Source organism: Rhinoderma darwinii, chromosome 2 (genome assembly GCF_050947455.1).
Source record: "Rhinoderma darwinii isolate aRhiDar2 chromosome 2, aRhiDar2.hap1, whole genome shotgun sequence".
Classification (NCBI taxonomy): Eukaryota; Metazoa; Chordata; class Amphibia; order Anura; family Rhinodermatidae; genus Rhinoderma; species Rhinoderma darwinii.
This window is the reverse complement of record NC_134688.1, coordinates 128,968,179-128,989,348: the sequence shown is the minus strand read 5'-3', so window position 1 is coordinate 128,989,348 and position 21,170 is coordinate 128,968,179. Positions and strand designations below refer to the sequence as shown.

Genomic DNA, 21,170 nt, shown 5'->3' with positions numbered 1-21,170 from the left:
AGGACAAATTGGGCAACAAAATGGAGTATTTTATTTCTTGTGAAAATAAGAATTTTTGAGCCGACATATTATTGGAAAAAATATATATTTTTTTAATTCCCAGCCCAATTCAAATAAGTTCTGTGAAGAAACTATGGGGTCTAAATGGTCACATTACCCATAAATGAATTCCTTGAGGGGTGTAGTTTCCAAAATGGGGTCATTTTTGGTGGGTTTCCATTGCTTTGATACCTCTGAAGCTATGCAAATGCGACATGGCACCCGAAAACCAATCCAGCAAAATCTGGACTCCAACAAACATATAGCGCTCCTTTCCTTCTGAGCCCTCCCATGGGCCCAAACGGCAGTTTATCACCACAAATGGGGTATTGCCACACTAAGGACAAATTGGGCAACAAAATGGGGTATTTTGTTCCCTGTGAAAATAAGAAATTTTGATCACAAATGACATTTTATTGGAAAAAATGACATTTTTTTCATTTCACAGCCCAATTCAAATACGTGCTGTGAAAAAACTGTGCGGTCAAAATGGTAACAACAACAACCATAAATGAATTCCTTGAGGGGTGTAGTTTCCAAAATGGGGTCACTATTGGGGGATTCCTACTGTTTTGGCACCTCAACACCTCTTCAAACCTGGCATGCTGCCTAAAATATATTCTAATAAAAAAAGAGGCCTCAAAATGCACTAGGTGCTTCTTTGCTTCTAGGGCTTGTGTTTTAGTCCACGAGCGCAGTAGGGCCACATGTGGGACATTTCTAAAAACTGCAGAATCTGGACAATACATATTTAGTAGTGTTTCTCTGGTAAAACCTTCTGTTACAGAAAAAAAAATGTATAAAATTGAAATTCAGCAAGAAAAATGAAATTTGCAAATTTCACCTCCACTTTGCTTTAATTCCTGTGAAATGCCTGAAGGGTTAAAAAACTTTCTAAATGCTGATTTGAATACTTTGAGGGGTCTAGTTTTTAAAATGGGGTGTTTTATCAGGGTTTCTAATACATAGGCCCCACAAAGCCACTTCAGAACTGAAGAGGTACCTTAAAAAAAAGGCTTTTGAAATGTTCTTAAAAATATGAGAAATTGCTGTTTATGTTCTAAGCCTTGTAACGTCTAAGAAAAATAAAATAATGTTCAAAAAACTATGCCAATCTAAAGTAGACATATGGGAAATGTGAACTAGTAACTATTTTGGGTGGTATAACCGTCTGTTTTACAAGCAGATGCATTTCAATTCTGAAAAATTCAATTTTTTCAACATTTTCTCTAAATTTTGCAATTTTTCACCAATAAACACTGAATATATCGACCAAATTTTACCACGAACATGAAGCCCAATGTGTCACGAGAATCGCTTGGGTAGGTTTAAGCATTCCGACGTTATTACCACATAAAGTGAAATATGTCAGATTTGAAAAATGGGCTCTGAGCCTTAAGGCCAAAACTAGGCTGCGTCCTTAAGGGGTTAATGAATGGTATCAAAATTGATGCTGCGGTATTGTTTCTGGTAATTCCTGCTGGGCCTGTGATGGAGGCCCCTAACGGAGCCCCCAACAGAGATGTGAACGGAGCCCCTTAACCTCTTCCTGCCGCAGACATGTTTTGATTTTTCATTTTCGCCGCCTTCCAAGTGCCATAACGCTTTTATTTTTACGTCAATAGATTGGTGTGAGGGCTTAATTTTTGTGGGAGGAGTTGTAGTTTCTATTGGTAGCATTTAAAGTACCATATAATGTACTGGAAACTGAAAAAAATATATTTGTGGGCTGAAATTGGAAAAAACTGATTCCTCAATTGTTTTTAGGGCTTCGCTTTTACGGCTTCACCGTGCGGTAAAAATGTCAACTTAACTATATTCTGTGGCTCAATACGATTACGGTGATACCACTACTACTTTTAAAGAAAAAAAACTTTTTGTTAAAAAAAAAACAACTATTTGATTTGTGTCACCACATTCCGAGAGACATAACTTTTTTATTTTGTCATCAGTTGAGCGGTGTGACGGCTCATTTATTGCGCGACGAGCTGTAGTTTTTCATCGGTATTATTTTTTGATGCATATAATTTTTTGATCACTTTTTATTAAAAAAAATTTGGGAGCTACGGTAAGTTGACGAAAAAAAACAAAGGTTTTGGTGCTTTAAATGTTTTATTTTTTTACGGCGTTCCCGGTGCGTGTTAAATAATGCTATATTTTAATAGTTCAGACTTTTATGGACGCAGCGATACCAATTTTGTTAACTTATTTTTTTATATTACTTTAGAGAAAAAATGGGAAAAGGGTTTTTTTTTTAACTTTTTTTTAACTACTAAAAACTTTATTTCACTTTTTTATTTACACATTTCTTTAGTCCCTCTGGGACTTGAACCAGCGATCGTTAGATTGTCATTTTTAGGCATTTGCTATGCTGCGCTATAGTTTCCAGTATTTTCGTCTCCAACGCAAATGTGAATTGGACCTAAGCAAGAGGGAAGAAGACAACTAAGGATGCCTTTCTGAAAAAACTACTCAACCACTTTAAAATGACACATTAGAGAAAGGTAATTGCCGTAAAAATACATTAGTGCTCAGACGGTTATTTTTAAATGGTCTTATTTTATAACCTAATTTACTAGATTTGTTAATGATGCTCCTCTGAAAGAAAATAACATTTACATCTCAAGAATAAATTTAATTTGCTTAGAGAGTGAATTCTAGTAAGGTAAAAAGCTAATTAGCTTATCATTTAATTTCCAAAGATCTGGAAATGATCCACTTACAAGGATCCTTTTAAAAGCAGATGTCACAAACAGCAAAGTGGTAGCGTGTTGAGTACAAAACACATGACACAGAATGACAGCACAGCACAGTCTACACTCACATGAAAAGCACATTTCTCACACACAGAATATACACCGATCAGCCATAACATTAAAACCAGCTGTCCAATATTGTCTAGATCCCACTCGTGCTGCCAAAGCAGCTCTAACACATTGGGGAATGGGGGTGGACAGCAAATTACAGGGAGACACCTAGCGGCAGTAACTTCACATAGAATTTGCACGAATAAGTAAGTCTTCTCCCATTCCCTTCAATGGGAAAAGGCTGTAATACTGTGAACTGCCGCTACAAAAATGTCGGTGATTCACAGCGTGAGAGGTAATGAAGGAAAAGCAGCGCTCGTACAAGCGCTGTGGCCCCTACAAAACAGCTGATCGGTGGGACTGCCGGTATACCGCATATTGATGGCCTATTCTGAGGATAGGCCATCAATTTTATGGGACTGGAAAACCACTTTTAGCTATATTAGGTATAATATTGGATTAGAATTATATCAGGTATACTATTTAAAAGAACTTTCCCATCTTAGACATTTACAGCATATCCACAGTATAAGCAATAAATGTCTGATAGATGCGGGTCCCAGCTCTCCTGACCCCTGCTTCGCATGGTTCAGCAGCCGCTGGCCGCAGAATCCAGGAGGAGACTAGTAGAGTGAGGGTGGCGCGTGTGCGCAGCTCTCTCCATACTGTTCAATGGGAATTACAGAAACAGTTGAGCAAGCTCTGCTCGGCTCTTTCCGTAACACTGACACAACACAATGGAGAGAGCCACACGTAAGCGCGTCACACTCTCCACTAGTCGCCACCCGGATTCTTTGGCCAGCAGCTGCAGAACCAGACGAAGCAGGGGTCAGGAGATCCCTGTTCTTGATATAGATGCGAGTCCCAGAGCAACTATCAGACATTTGTGGTTATGCCATAAATGTCTAAGATGGGGAAAACCCTTTAAGTTCCGTAAAACTGTTTTTTCCACCACATCCCACAGATGCTCGATCAGATTCAGATCTGGGGAATTTAGAGACCAAGTCAACACTTTGAACTCTTTGTCATGTTCCTCAAACCACTGCTGAATAATTTTTGCAGTGTGGCAGGGCACATCATCCTGCTAAAAGAGGTCACTACCATTAGTGAATACAGTTGCCATGAAAAGCGGTACTTGGTCTACAATAATGTTAAGGTAGGTGGTACGTGTCAAAGTAACATCCATTTGAATGCTAGGACCCATGGTTACCCAGCAGAACATTGCCCAGATTCCGGCTTGCTTTCTTCACACCAGACCACCTTCTTCCATTGCTCCATGATCCAGTTATGATGCTCAAGGGGTCAGCACGGACACTCTGACCGGTCTGATTTAACACATCTCTAGTATAGCCACTGTTAACTTTTTAAGCAATTTGTGCTCTATGTAGTGTCAGGCAAGACGAGCTAGCCTTCGTTCCCCATGCGCATCAATGATCCTTGCGCCCCTATGAACCTGTTGAAATGTATGGAGCAACACTGTAGCCAAAGAACCTCACGGTCAGTGGAGACTTCAATGGAGTCCTCCTCAGGGATAGTAGAAAACATTGCGGGGAAGCAGCACTCAAAATGAAAAATATTTACTCACCAAAAATTTCACAGCAACATTTCACCCTCTCTAAGAAAATTAATTAAATCTTTTTACATTTTGAGTGCTGCTTCCCCGCAGCATTTGTGTATATATATATATATATATATATATATATATATATATATATATATATATATATACACACACACACACACACACACACACACACACACACACACACACACCCCGAGAGAGAGATATGCTCTTAACACCTTCCCGCCGCAGCCCTTTTTCATTTTTGCTTCTTCCTCCCCACCTTCCAAAAGCCATAGCTTCTTTACGTTTCCGTCGATATAGTCCTATGAGGGCTTGATTTTTGCGGGACGAGTTGTAGGTTTTCGTAGCACCGTTTCTACTAGGAAACGGGGAAAAATTTATTTGTGGGGTAGAAAATGAAAAAAAAACAGCGGTTCCACCATGGTTATTTGCGCGCCGTTTTTACGGAATTCACTGTGTAATTAAAACAATATGTTAGGCGGGGGGCGGAGCTTGCTGCGCTGAGCGATGGTAGTGTGATCCCGGAGCTCTACCTCACACTCGTCGAAACCAGCGGATAACACCGACAATTTGCCGTCAAATATGGGGAAAACAGGGAAGGACAAGACCAAGGACATTTTGGGGACCCCGAGACCTCCTAAAGCACTACCGGAGATGGAGAAATTCTTTAAGAAAAGAGGGGCTTCTCCGGGGAGGAGATCCAAGATGGCGCCGGACAGAGCACACGAGGATCAAGGAGCAGAGGACTCAGACAGCTCATATGCTCCGTCGGAGTGTGCAGGAGAAGCGGACGCCGATCCTATATCAAAGGCTTACCTGAGGGAGACCCTGATGCAGGCTCTAACACCAGTGGTGAGTGAACTGAGAGAAATAAAAACGGATCTGCAACACATAGGTCACAGGGTCCTGGCGCTGGAGGAGTCACAGGCTGCAGTTATGGAGCGACAGGATACCATGCATACGACCGCAAAAGAGCATACTAACCATCTGAATGCCTTATACTTACATATGGAGGACCAGGAAAATCGTAGTAGAAGGAAGAATATTAGGCTTCGGGGTCTTCCGGAATCTGTCGCTTTTGATTCCTTAGCAGGTACTGTGATGCAGATTTTCTCCTCCCTGATAGGGGCTGACCGGATGGCTTCGCTGGTGATAGAGAGAGTTCACAGGGCGCTGAGGCCTAAACCTACAGCTACTGAACCTCCTAGGGATGTAATTTGCGGTATTCTTAGTTATGTACATACGGCAGCCATTTTAAGGGCCGCGAGGGACAATCCGGAGATAAATTTTGAAGGAACTAAGCTTGCGGTGTATCAGGATCTGGCAGCTAGCACGCTGGCAAAACGTCGCATCTTGAGGCCTGTTACAGAAGCGCTGAGGGCCAATAAGCTACCAATTAGATGGCTTTTTCCTTTTGGCCTGGCGACAATGAGAGCGGGGAGACAGATAACTATCCGTACGCCGGAAGATTTGGAGCGAGCTTGGAAACCGCTGGATATGGATCCGATTGATGTCCCCTCTTGGATGCCAGTGGCAATGGATCTCTCGAGGCCCCGAATGAACCGCCCATGGCAAACGGTGGGGTATTCCAAGTCACCTCAAAAGAAGAACCGTCTGCCGGTTGTGGATAATCCATGAGGTTCGACGGACCTTTAAGATGACGGATGATCAGAACGAATCTGGAGTGGTAGTCGGTAGATAGTAATATCTAGGAATATCTTTTGATTTGGACTGCTGTCACAAGAAGGACTATCTGCTGGATCAGAAGGTCGTGATAGTCTGTATGTGAGGATGCCACACGGCAAATGCCTATTTTCTTTTGTTGCTTTGCTCTTTTCATTTTCTTTAGCCCCTGTATTCCCCCTCCTGCTATTCCCCCCCCTCCTCCCCCCTCTCCCCCCCCCCTTTTTCCTTCCCCCCCTTTCCCTCCTTTCTTCCCCTCATTCCTCCTTTCACCCCCCCCCCTCATTCCCTTGTTCCCCCATCTGTTTTCCCTCTCCTCTTTAACCTTCTTCTCTACTTCTTCCCCCTTCAGATATGATTTCTTACGCTACAGGAGTGGGTTGACCTCACTACACTAATACCTTGTACATTTTGCTTGATCTGATAGCTCTATATTCAAAGTGGTGTTTCATTGTAATAACCTTTATTAAGCACTTTAAGTTTCGATGAAGTGTTTACTGTCTCATGGTGGGCTTTGTTTATCCCCCCCCCCGTGGACAGGGGTCAGTTGTGAGGCCTTTGTCTAAGGGCTTTGTTTCTCCTTATTTCGGGATAATAAGGAGGATCGTACGTAATTTCTTTTTGTTTTATGTGTTTTTGTATGTCTTTTTATTTTCTTGCTTTTGTTTTTGGGAATGTTCATGTTTGAAAGATATCTCCGTCTTCTGTATTGAACGGCTAGGGCTGGATGTCTCTTGGATGAAGCTCCATGGCTGGGGGTCTATTGAGCTAGTATCTGATCAAAAATATAAATGGGTAGGTTGAAATTTTGCTCCTTTAATGTGAAGGGACTGGGATCCCCTCAGAAAAGATCTAGGGTTTTTGGCTCTTTACGTATACAGGCCCCTGAAATTTTATTCTTACAGGAGACGCACTTCCGACCGGCACATATTCCTACGCTACCGGTACATACATATTCACAGTGGTTTCATAGTACCTATTCCTCTAAGTCACGGGGAGTATCTATAGCTATTCATAAGAATGTCCCTTTTCAGGTGGAGACATCCAAAATGGACGAAGGAGGGAGATATCTTTTCTTAAAGGGCCAGATGTACGGAATTAAGTTTACGTTCGCTAATTTGTATGCTCCCAATGTTGGGCAATATAGATGGTTGCAATCTACTTTAATGTCCCTTAAGGCCTTTACAGAAGGTCAGCTTATTTTGGGTGGAGACTTCAACGTTTCCCTGGACTTGCCGATGGATTCCACCTCGTTAGTGCAGGCGGTGACACCTCTGATGCTCCGCAAACTTAAGGTGCTCATGTCTAGATTGGGCATGGTCGATGCTTGGCGGGTTGGGAACCCATCGGTTAAAGATTTTACATTCTATTCCGCTCCTCATGGTACATATCATAGAATAGACTATTTTTTCCTTCCCTTGTCTCTGTTAACGAGCCTGCAGCACGCCGAGATTGGAAGTCTCACAGTCTCAGATCATGCGCCAGTTAGTATTGTTTTGGAGCTGGGGTGTGTTCCTCAAAGGGAATGGCTCTGGAGACTCAACGACAAGATCATAGCTCAGGACGATAATAGTGCGTCTTTGGCCTCTAAATTGGAGGAATTTTTCAAATTCAATGATTCTCCACTGGTATCCAGACCCATTCTATGGGAAACACATAAAGCGTATATGAGGGGGGAGCTTATTGCACTAGCCTCTTATCTTAAGAAACAACGGTCTAAACGGATTCTTAGCCTAGTGTCACGGATATCTGAAACGGAGAGATTGCATAAACAGGGGGACCTCCTTGTAGACTATAAAGGGCTATGTTCATTGCGGCAGGAACTTAGAGACCTACTAAATTACAATGCTGCTAAGGCGTATAGAATGGCTTGTGGTCAGACATACATGCACGGAGATAGGGGATCTAAGCTGATGACTAGGTTAATCAAACAAAGGCAAGCTAAAGTGTTTATAGAAGCTGTTAAAACTGAACGAGGGGACAGAGTAACCTCAACGCCACATATTGCTAAGGCCTTTCAGACATTCTATTCAAAATTATACAATTTATCCGCTTCTGCCGAGGGGGCCCTTAATCCTATCTTAGATAAACAGGAACGCATTAATGCTTTCTTGTCGGGCATAGTAGCTCCTCATCTCACTCAAACTCAGTGTGAGACGTTGTTGGCACCTGTCACGAAGGAGGAGGTAGAGAAGACCTTAGATTCTATCCCCTCGGGGAAGAGTCCGGGCCCGGATGGGTTGCCTATCTCTTTTTATAAAAAATTTAGAGATCAATTAGTACCAAAATTCACAGAAGTATGTAATTCCTTGTTGTGTGGATCCTCTCTCCCTGCGCAATCTTTAGAAGCCTTTGTTACTATTCTTCCCAAGGAGGGGAAGGATCCTGAGCAGTGCGGAAGCTATAGACCCATCTCGTTATTGAACTGTGACGTTAAGTGGTGGGCAAAAATTTTAGCGACACGCATGCAATCGCTCTTACCCTTAATTATAGGAGAAGAACAGGTGGGATTTGTGAAGGGGAGAGAGGGCAAACACAATGTGAGTAGAGTTTTGCATGCTATTATGCAGGTGCGTAAGTCCGGGGGTTCTATGGTTTTGTTGGGTATCGACGCCGAAAAGGCTTTTGACCGGGTCTGCTGGGAGTACATGAGGAAGGCGCTATTGAAGTTTAATTTCCCAATCACATTCATAGATGCTATATTCTCACTATATAAAGGGCCCTCTGCTAGAATTCAGGTGAATGGATCCCTATCAACCCCCTTTCCCATATCGAATGGAACTAGGCAGGGATGTCCCTTGTCTCCGTCCCTTTTTGTTATAATGATGGAGCCCCTGCTATTAAAATTTCGTCAAACTGAGGGAATCCAGGGTCTTAAGCTTGGGGGACGCATACATAAGACAGCGGCCTTTGCAGATGACCTGTTGCTCCTGGTTACGAACCCACTTACAGCACTCCCGCGGGTTCTAGATGTTTTTACTCAATTTGGGGATATATCTAATTTTAAAATCAACTATGGGAAATCTGAGGCCATGGGTATATCAATACCACATGACAAGTTAAAACACTTAAAATCTATCTCCTCGTTTAAATGGCAAGACTCGGCCATCCAATATTTGGGCGTTAAAATACCGGCGGATCCTAAACATATCTTCTCCATGAATTTTGCGCCTCTTGTCCCGAAAATCCAAAAATTTGTAAACAAAATCGACATTCCCTTCCTCTCTTGGATGGGAAGGAAAAATTTATTGGCCACCTATGTGCTCCCACAGATCCTGTACCCATTGCAGAATATTCCCATAGACCTTCCGGCTAGCTATTTTAATAGATTCAAGAGACTATTTACTAATTTTCTATGGAGAGGAAAGCGCCCCAGATTGGCTCATAGGTTACTTATCCTAAAAAAGAGACAGGGGGGATTATCAGTACCGGATATAGGGTTGTATTATACAGCGATCCAACTTCTCCGCTGGTCACAGCTAGCTAATGATTCTCTCAAACATGGATATCTGGATCTGGAAAGAAGGGTCCTCTCGGATGAGTACTTGCATTTACTCTGGATTAAGGCACCGTTACCCCCAAAAAATATTTTAGTCAGTGACATAACGAGAGGTATGCTCAAAGTTTGTCAAAGGTCTACAGTATTGAATATGGCTAAGGGGGACCTCTCTCCAATAGCTCCATTAGGGACTCTACCCTATTTTAAGGAAAAGGACACATCCTTAGGGGTGATACTAAGGCCTTTACTGGGTTCACTGCGGGTTAGGGAGGTCACTGCTAGGAGGGTAGTTCCGGATTTACAAGAGCTAATAGGTAAAGTAAGGGAAACTGGAGAGGCTACATGTGCTTCGCCCGCGACATTTCTTCATCAGAGGGGCTTTGAAATGGCGTGCTGCAGGTTCTTGACTGGAGCCCCTGCCCCATATCCGGATCCTACCTGGATGGAAAATTACACTCTCATGCCTCAGTCTCCGATCAGGGCTCTGTCAAAGATTTACACCAACCTTTTGTTAGACTTAGCCCCAACCAAACCCTGTTTCTTATTGGCGTGGGAGAAGGAGTTAGATATTATCCTTACACAAAGGGAAGTGTCCTATATTCTGACTAGATCCCATGGGTTCTCGTGCTGTGTGAGACATCAGGAGAATTCCTACAAATTACTGACCCGCTGGTATAGAACCCCTGCTTACTTATATCAGATTAGGCTTATTGCATCGGATGTATGCTGGAGATGTGGCATTTTTCCTGGGACCTTATCTCATATATGGTGGTTTTGCCCCAAAATTAAACCCTTCTGGGCTCAAGTAGAAAGAGCTATTAATGATATAGTGGGAGGCTCGGTGGAGTTGACGCCCACGCTGATACTTCTATGGCTTCCATCTGGAGACTTCACCCCTGTACGCAGAGACTTAGCTACTCTAATGATCTCAGCGGCTAAACTGCTGATACCGCAGAAATGGAGAAGTGAGAACCCACCATCGATAGATATGTGGTGGGCCAAAGTACATCAATTACACTCAATGGAAGAGTTGGTGGGCTGGCATTCTTTCTCTAGGGCTCTGTTTTTAAAGGTTTGGAAGCCATGGAGGGAATATCATAAGAAGGAAGGTACAGGAGGGTGAGGGGGATGGGTGGGATAAAGAGATAAAAAAGTAGTGGGTAAGTAATGAAGGAAGGGGAAAGGAAGATGCGGAGTAAACGTTCAATGAAGGTCAACATGTGAGGGGATTTGTGGTCTATTGTCCTCTTTAACTGGGGGAGGTGTAATGGATTGGTGTCAGACCCTGCAGGGGGTGCTAATTAGGAGAAGGGGACGTCCAGGAGACAGCCAGCCCTATGGATATATGGATATAGGGATATGAAAGTATTAGCGAGCTCCGGTTCTTATAATATACGCAGAAGATCCAATATGCTGGAGATATGGATTGTTACCTTATGATGTGCAATTTTCTTTTCTTTTTGTTCTGAATGTAGTGTATTGTGATTTATTTTATTGTTAGTTATGGTATTGTATGTTATTTTCTTTTCTTTGTATGTACCTTGATAGGAATCCAAGAGGAAATGACTTTGTTGTGAAACACATCTTGAGGATCTAAAATATGTGGGAATTGCCTAATTGCCTATTTGCAATTTGGATTGCGAAAGTCATTGTTTCTATTGCACTGCCTTTTATTGTTAATTGTTAATTGTTAAATGTCAAATGTTAACTTCATATGCTGAGGTCATATGATGTATGTGTTTACTGCAAGTTGTTGTAAAATACAAAATAAAGAATTTATAAAAAAAAAAACAATATGTTAACTTTATTCTGTTGGTCAATACGATTATGGCGATACCAAATATATACAGTTTTTTCTATATTTTAGTACTTTTACAAGTAAAAAAGAAAATTTATTTTGTGTCGCCAAATTCAGAGAGCCATAACTTTATTATTTTTGCCGTCGATTAAATGGTACAAGGGCTTATTTTTTGCGGGAGAAGCTGTAGTTTTTAATAATACCATTTTGGTGTACATGTGACCTTTAGATCACTTGTTATTTCCTTTTTTGTGGGAGATTAGGTGACCAAAAAATAGAGATTGTGGCGTTTACATTTTTTTTTTTTTTTTAAGGTGTTCACCGTGCGGGTTAAATAATGATATATTGTAATAGTTCAGACCTTTACGGACGCGGCGATACCAATTATGTTTATTTATTTATTTTTTTACTATGCTCTAGGGGGAAAATGGGAAAAGGTTTTTTTTCTTTTACTTTTAATTTACATTTTTTTTTACATAAAAAAACACTTTATTTAACTCATTTTTACAACCAGCGATCGTCAGATCGTTTGCACGATATACTGCAATACTCATGTATTGCAGTATATCATGATTCTGACAGGCATCTATTAAGCCCTGCCTGTTTTTGCTTTTAGTATGTTATTAAAAGAAATTTTATTCATTTGTGTTTTTGTGTTGTACTTTTTTCTTTTTTCTAATTTTTACTTCTCTATGGGGGCTGCCATTTTTTTTTTCATCTCTGTATGTGTCGATTAAGGACACATACAGAGATGGAATACGGCACATACATCCCCATAGTGAATGCGAACAGGAGCCGTTCCATTCACTATAGCATACGCCATCTGTGTGGGCCCACACAGTCGAAAAGGAAGGTCTTCGGCCGAGCGACATCCGCCGCCATTTTCATGTGGACCGGAAGCCGCGGCCGGACAGTAAGATGACTACTTCCGGTCGCGGCTTCCTTCCATATGTTCAGAAGCAAGGACTAGGAGCGGAAGGAGTGGCGGCGGCAGGAGTAGGTAAGTTATGTTTGCATATGTTCGTGTTATACTGTGTGATTACCACTGTATGTAATCCTCCTACACTGTGCATTCTCTCAAAAAATGGCGGCACACAGTGTAGGAGGTTTGAACATTCAACCCCCTCCTACAAAGGAGGGGGGATTGTTTGAGGACACTAGAGCGAGTGTGTTTTCTCTAATTTTGCAGCATAAAGCAATGAGGTTGCTTTACCACATGCCAATGCTGCAATTTTGGGAATTGCTCCCTCTATTGACCTGCACATGGAAATGTTATAAATTAGAATCTAATTTATAATATTTCCTGACTTGTGAAAAAATTAAAAAAATTAGAACAATGTGTAATCATTTATTTACTAACAGTTTAAAGAGACTCTGTCACCCCATTATAAGTGCCCTGTCTCCTATATAAGGAGATCGGCGCTATAATGTAGGTGACAGTAATGCTTTTTATTTAAAAAAACGATCTCTTTTCACAACGTTAGGAGCGATTTTGGTTTATGCTAATGAGCTTTCTTAATGCCCAAGTGGGCGTACTTTTACTTTCGACCAAGTGGGCGTTGTACAGAGGAGTGCATGGCGCTGACCAATCGGCATCATGCACTCCTCTCCATTCATTTACACTGCACTAGCGATATAGTTATATCGCTATGTGCAGCCTCATACACAAACCCTAACATTACTACAGTGTCCTGATAATGAATACACATGAAATCCAGCCTGGACGTCATGTGTACTCAGAATCCTGACACTTTTTTTGTGAGATTCCGGAAAGTGAAACCAAATCTCGTGAGATCACGGAGCTAAACGAGATTTGGTTTCACTTGGTACAACGCCCACTTGGTCGAAAGTAAAAGTACGCCCACGTGGGCATTAAGAAAGCTCATTAGCATAAACCAAAATCGCTCCTAACGTTGTGAAAAAAGATCGTTTTTTTAAATAAAAAGCATTACTGTCACCTACATTATAGCGCCGATCTCCTTATATAGGAGATAGGGCACTTATAATGTGGTGACAGAGTCTCTTTAACTAAAAAAATTAAAAAAAATTCTAGCGACACATTCCCTTTAATAGGTGCACAAAGATGGCGGACCTGGGGGCCTTCATTAGGCCCCCAGGCAGCCATAGCAACCATCGCCCCCCGCCCCGCGATGCGGGGGGCGCGATGAGCTGTTAGAGGGGGTCGCCCCCACTTTCTAACGATTGCTATTGACCGCAGTATTTAACGAGTTAAACGAGCGGGATCGCACTCGAGCGCGATACCTCTCGTTACTCTGAAGTGTCGGCTGTAACAAACAGCTGACACCGGCATCGTATGGACCTGGTTCACTCCGTGAGCACGTTCCATACTTCCCCTACCCAACATTGGCGTATGGATACGTCAAATGTTGGGAAGGGGTTAAACGTGTCTTTTAATGTACTACAAATTATAACTGTAACAACATATACTATACAGTACTGTGCAAAAACTTTGGGCAGTTGTGGAAAAGTGCTGCAAAGTGAGAATGCTTTCAAAAATAGAAGTTCTCAGGAACACCACTCCCGGCACACGACTTGTATGCTACTGTAAAGGGGTACTCCGCTTGTCCACTCACTCTTACAAGCGCCTATCGCAACAAGCTAACAATGAGTTACGCACACCCCAAAACTAGTTCACACATCCACACAAAACGCTGACAAAAATTAAGCCGGCAAGAGCCTCCTCCTGGTAACGCACACGTTCACACAGGCACATACTGAATCTAAATAGCATTCACCAGGTTATGCTTTTCCTCTTCGAGATTGTGGGTAGGTTTATAGCAGCAAGGAACAAACTTATTAATTTTAAGGTTTAATATACGAAAGTACAGTGCTTACAAAAAAGGTTATAAAAATGATGTAATAAAAACAACATACACATAAGCAAAACATTTACAAAATAAAAGGGAATAAAGCAAAGAATAACAGACCTCTAACGTATTTGATAGATTAGAGATTCCGCTGAGGAGAACAGCTGGAAGGCGGACAGAACTGCAATGTGGTCGCATCTCCTGTGGTCTGACACTGTGTATTTCTTGGTATGCCACTATAAAGGGTCCAAACAAGACCCCTCACCCCTCCTCCTGGTCAGGTGGGAGGAGGATGGCTAATTACATGCAAAACAGGAAAAGTTGCTCGACACAATTCTAATCGGTCATAACTACTTATATGAATATCCTAGCGAGATATTATGTCCGACAAGTTCCTGGGTATATATTTACCAACCTTGGCATACCAAACATGACTGTGAAATATTAATAATTGTAACCAACATTCTGTTCTGGGGTTTCTCATGGACGAGAATCCCTGCGCTTGAGACCCAAGGAGCGTCTGAGCTCCTGGATCTTATACACCTAGCTGGGTTATATACAAGATGAATTATGACAAGGGGGCTTTGAAGGATTATATCTCCTTTGTCCCATACAGCCATTCCTGTAAACATGTGGGTACTGGAGTCTGGCTGTCTGGCTTCCAATGCATTGACTTTATTAGCACCCAGGTGTGATGGGGGCCTCACAGAGACAAATTTGGACCTTGTGTTGACATGCAAACTAATTTGATTATGTCTCTGGAAAAGGACATCCTGATTATCCCCAAAAGTCAGGTATATTTACCTGATGCCTGGGTTTTAAAACATAACACCTCTCCCTTTTATAGATGGCATAGGAGATTGATTCACAACATGAAAATTAAGAATATTATATCCACCAAAGACTGGTTTATCACAGAAGTGTTAATAGTTTTTTGTTTTTTTTATCTATTAACAAAATTCAAAGTGAATGAACGCTAAGAGAAATCTAAATTAAATCAATATTTGATTTCTTCCCACAAATGCCTAAAACTTATGCACAGTACTACTGTATATACCCGTATTTTACATCAGAACAAAAAAAACAACAGACATGTAGTATTCTTATTATCCCAAAATATTATAAATAAAAACTACAACTTGTCTTTCAAAAAAGTCCTCATACACCTGCATAAATGAAAAAAAAAGTTGAGAACGTTGAGATGAAAAAAAATAAAAAATGTATGTGGTCAAAATGATAAAGATTGACTCCAGGCCTATGACTACAACATGTCCTCACTTTTCATAAAGAACTACGTGCTAAAAATACTTTAAACCCTGAAAATGAAAGCCCATTGTGAAAACCAATATTAATCTACGAAATACGCCAGATTCTTTCTTTCCACAAGTAGCAACACAATAACCAATAAAGAAATTATTATGAGCTTAGTATAAAAAGTACTTTGCCTCAAGGATACCAATCTACTTTAGTTTGCTTACATTTCCCTGCCGAGCTGAATGAGGAGATTTAGGTAATCCCACATTTCTTTTATGTATCAAATCGTAGACGTCAGCAAATAACGGAGACTTTAAGCGACTATAAATACACATTTTGAGATTCATAGTAAAAGAAAGCTAAAACACAGCTGAGTTTGAAGTGTAGGAGTAAATATATACCAACCACCCAGTGAGTTTTATAGCTACATATTATATTAGTAAGCACACATTATTTTCTTTTATAGAAACTACTGAGAATTTTCTTACACTTTATAATCCATTCCAAAAGAAATGTATTCAATTACTGCATAATAATGTATTACTAGAGAGGAGATCTTAAGGAATGCTACTATAAACAGTGTCTATATTTGGGTCATTGACAGAAAGACGTCAATCTACAAGCTTCTTTGCATTGATGATCAACACTGACTATGATTTATTGCATGTTTTAGAGGTACAAAAATTTTTTATGTAATTGATTTTAATAAAAAAAAATGTGTATGTTTTGACTTCTGCAGCTTGCATGTATTTCAATACATTGAAAACTGATGACGTTCACTTTAAATTCTGTCAGAAAATACTTCTTGTCCTTATTTCCTCATAATACATACAGTGCAATTTAAAAAAAACTATCCAAAAGGTGTCCATAGGTGTACCACAATAAAAAATTTTTTATCACCTATCCGCAATAAAGGTGAGAACTGCCTGATTGCTGGGGGCCCCAACCACTTGGACCTCCACCGTTTGTAAGAATGGGGGTCCCGAACCGCCTGTTCCTCCTCACTGCTCGATCGCAGTAAGGAGGACATTGAGTGGAGCTGTGGTCGAGCATGCACGCTGCTGCTCTTATCAAAGTCTATGGGAATGACAGAAACAGCCGAGTGCAGCACTCGGCTGTTTCCATTATTCTTGTAGACAATGAATGGAGTGGCGGGCGCATGATCAACCGCTGCTCTATTTAAGCTCCCACTCACTGCGGGAATGCCACTTTAAGTCAGCAAGGCATACAAATATGCTTCATTTCTAGGTATACAATCCTTACGAACACCCCGGACATGTTTTTGCCATATCGTGAAAAGAGGGTCTTTTCCCTTCCTCAGGCCCATGCACACGTTATTGCAGATAAAATACTGACACATTCATTTCTATCGGTCACGGATACCTTCCCATATATTTATGGGTGTGTGTCCGAGCCGTAGAAATGTCCTTTTTTTCGCATTTACGGACCGTGCTCCTATACTTATTACTGTGAACCTGGTCCGCAAATGCGGATGACACTCCGTGGCCTGTCTGTGCAGTATTTACTGACCGTAAAAATTGCACGGACGTGTGCATGGGGCCTCAATGTGAAATCACAGTTTTCCAGTGTATAATCCAAATCATGAAACATGTGTAACTAAATGTTGAATATCTATACAATTGTCTTGATAATGTTAAACGTAGAGGAAGCTATATCATGAATGACTCCTTCACTACTCATTCATAGTTTGTTATAAACATCTTTTTTTTTCTTCTCTAGTCCGCACAATGATCCATTATCTATAAACAAGGCCAATTCTTCACTTCTCATGCAACACTTCTTTACCATTCATGAGATTCAGGCAGAATGTCCACGATGTTATGCAGATAACGGCATGAATTGTCAGTTTAGTTACGTTCACATATGAGTTTGGTTTGGCTGTCACAAAATGTCACTCTTACCTGTGCAGTTGTAAATATTCCCGTGGTCGGTTTAGTAAATGCAGAAATCTATCCACTATTTTGTTCTTGCCAACCCCCTAAATGCATAGAAATAGATGATTATAACCACATGCATTATAACATCTCTTCCAAATTAAGGCTATGTTCACACGGGGTATTTTGCCGAGTTTTTTGACGCGGAAACCGCGTCGCAAAACTCGGCAGAAACGGCCCGAGAACGCCTCCCATTGATTTCAATGGGAGGTGTCGGCGTCTTTTTCCCGCGAGCAGTAAAACTGCCTCGCGGGAAAAAGAAGCGACATGCCCTATCTTCGGGCGCTTCCGCCTCCGACCTCCCATTGACTTCAATGGGAGGCAGGAGAAAGCGTATATCTCGCTGTTTTATGCCCGCGGCGCTCAATGGCCGCGGGCGAAAAACGGCGCGATAATTGCCGCGAAAATCGGCGTGCAGGGAGAGGAATATCTGCCTCAAAGTTCCAAACGGAATTTTGAGGCAGATATTCCTCCCCCAAAATACTCAGTGTGAACATAGCCTAATAAAAGCAAACACAAGACATTTAACCTAAAAAATAAAAGCAATGGCATGGTTCATAGTACACTAGTGTAGAACACAATAAGAAAACAATAGAACTGAAAAGGCAGATTATCTAAATGTTATAGCGGACATGGAAATTCATATGGAAATCCATATTCAAATTCCATTTTGCCTTGGCCTGTGGATCACCATTGATAATATTTCTATGCATCTTATAGGCTCCGGCTTATCATGTAAAACAAATAGTTGATAACTTTGTTCATTATTAGTAATAGGAGGATCAAATATGTATTTGGTTAATAGAGTTTATCAATATCTCATTTCTTTTCATATGAAATGTTTACCATTAGTTGATCGTTTTATCTATGGTGAGGAATCCTTTTAAAGGGACACTCCTAGCAAAACTGATACATTCCTTTATGCCTAGGGCACAGATTGAGGCCTCATGCACACGGCCGTGCCCATAATCGCTGCCCGTGATTGTGGGCACGGCCAGTCGCCGACGGCAGCGGACAGCCGCCCGCATTTTTGGCCCGTGCGTCCATACAAAGTATGGGAGCACGGACCGTAAAAAGCAAAAGATAAGACATGTCCTATCTTTTGCGGAAACTTTCTACAGCCCGGACACCTTCCCGCAAAAATACGGGAAGGTGTCCATGGTCAATAGAAGTGAATTGGTCCGTCATTGCGAACCGTAATTGCAGACATCAATTACGGACAAATTCTACGGTCATGTGCATGGGGCCTTAGGGAGCGATGCATGGCACCTTAATTCAAAAACATCAGAAAGACAATTCCTTGTGTAATGCTATGCAAAGAGCATGACGCAAAGAATCAGTTCTACCCCTGGTCCTGGCTGCCATATTTCAGAAATAACAATGGTCCTCCACAGCAAAAAGCAGTGGAAAGAATCATTGAGCTCTGAGGGGAAGGAGATCTAGGATTGCATGATAATAACCATCCGTCATCTACAGAGGACAGGAAGAGGCCCAGAGCATCTCCCAGTGACAATAACAAAATGATGATAGAGATCTGCCGCGGTCAGCTGATGCTTGCATGGACTGTTGCTAAGCAAATTCCAGTGAATATTTTGTTATACCGGATGCTAGAAGAAACAGCAGTGGCTTCTGACATTCACACAGAAAACTTTATTTTTTACTGGACTATTCCTTTAAACCCGTCACGACGCGACCCATTTTAGGCCTTCAGAATGCAGTGTTTTGTATTGCTTTTTCATTTTTTTATCATCACATTCCAGCTGATGTAGCTTGTTTTTGCAGGACACATTTTTTTAATTGCATCGTTTTAAGATGCATATAATTTATTGTATAGCTTTAAATATATTTTTTGGAACTCTGCCACTGTTTTTTCTGTTCATTTTTTTATGCTGTTTACCATGCAGAATAACTAACTTTATTTGTTCAGTATCCCGTACATATATTTTTGTGAGCGTGTGAATGGGGTATAAAGCAACCAGGCGGAATGTGAGTGTATTCTGCACCTAAATCCTGACAAAATCACGAACGTGTGAACATGGACTAAAAAGCAAGTTTTATGGAATAAATAAACTGCCTTTCGAGTGGTAACATTTTTTTTTTTACTGTTTTTCTGTCTATGTAGCTGTATAAGGGCTCATCTTTTTATGGGACGAGTTTTAGTTTTTATTGGCACCATTTTGGTTTGTATAGAATTTATTGAATTACAAGTGAATGGGAGAAGGTTGTAAGTTGTGAACCGCCACTACAAGTATGTCGGCATTTCACCAAATTAAGTAGTAAAAGGAATGAAGGGGAAGCAGCACTCGCAAGAACGCTGCTGCCCTTTCAAAATAGCTGATCAGCGGGGCTGCCAAGAGTCTGACCCTTATCAATTATTGATGGCCTATCCTAAGAATATGCCATCAATTTTTTTCCTCTCTGGAAAACCCATTCAACTTTTCTTTGCTCCCACTAGGGGACTTTAAGCTGTGATCGTATGATCTCTTGTATAATGCTTTGGAATACGTAATGATAGGCAATCTATAAGGCCATGTCTCTGGTCACCGATGGGCTGACAGAGGGAGCCCCCCGTCCTCTGTCAAATTACTTAGGTGCCATGGTCACTATTGACCACGGCATCTAAGGTTTTAAATGGGCGGGACCAGAGTTATCTCCAACCCTGGCCATTAGAGTGAGATGTCAGCTGTACAAGTCGACACCTGCAAGTGATAGAGCGGGCACAGCTCTTGTTACTACTATAATGAGCTGGGCAGGAAGGGATTAAGCAAAGCAAATGATCAAAATATTTATATTGCAAATTACTAGAGCATTCATTATGTGCTAAAAAGCAATAAGCCAGACAAGTGGGTTTACTTTTTACATTACATTGTATCAAATGATTGTCATAATTTCAAGATCGAGAAAGATGATGCCGCAAACTGAATTAAAGGGGTTATCTGGACAGCGTCGTCGTTCCAATCTTGAAATCATGACACAATCCTTTTGATGCAATCTAATGCCCTCCTTATTAGACAAAATAAATACCTAGATCCCTATAGACACGTATGAGCATATGTAGGCAAACAACACACCCCTTGTAACTCCACACCACTTATATATTAGTAAATTAGAATTACATCTGCTCTGCGATTTATATAAAATAAACCTCTTTAATAGTGGGAGTATATTTCCATTAGCATGAAGAATATTCATGAAGGATTTCTACTACAACTGTAGTGGATACGAAAATAATTTGTGTACTTGAATTGCCAAATAATGGTGATCATATACCTACAGCTTGTGCTTTACTTTTACCCGGCGTAGATGTCTACATGTTCATGTGTTTTTACCTCTGAATCCACCTTCTGTAGATACATTTTGCTGGCAAAGCAAAATTATGTCGCTTCACTGGGGTTGACCATTTCCATTAAGCCTTTTTGAGTCCTTAGTTAATTTGGTTAATGCACTCAGTTTAATGAATGAGACTAAATTCTGTGTGGTACAGTATGTCAATAAAGGACTTTTAGGTATTATATTATTAAAACTTCATCGATTCAAGCAAAATTTAGCATACAGATAATCTCCAGCAGAGACAAATATCATCAAAAGAATAATATTAAAATGATTGCTATCCCGCACAGTTACAGGGATTGAACCTGCAACTTCCTGCAGAACCTCAGTTTTGGGCTGATCGGGGGCATTGTGACTGGCACGGAGGATAAAATTCTGCTTGACAATAAGGG

General features: G+C 41.1%; 1 protein-coding gene across 3 annotated transcripts in view; it reads right to left on the bottom strand.

Moving 5' to 3' along the window:
- The window catches only part of VWA8 (von Willebrand factor A domain containing 8), a 458,876-nt gene that overhangs the window by 196,227 nt on the left and 241,479 nt on the right, over window positions 1-21,170 (bottom strand). For all 3 annotated transcript variants that reach the window (XM_075852289.1, XM_075852288.1, XM_075852287.1), the window contains exon 22: window positions 17,416-17,492. In XM_075852289.1, coding sequence (XP_075708404.1) covers window positions 17,416-17,492 — 77 coding nt within the window. The remainder of the gene's footprint in view (window positions 1-17,415; window positions 17,493-21,170) is intronic.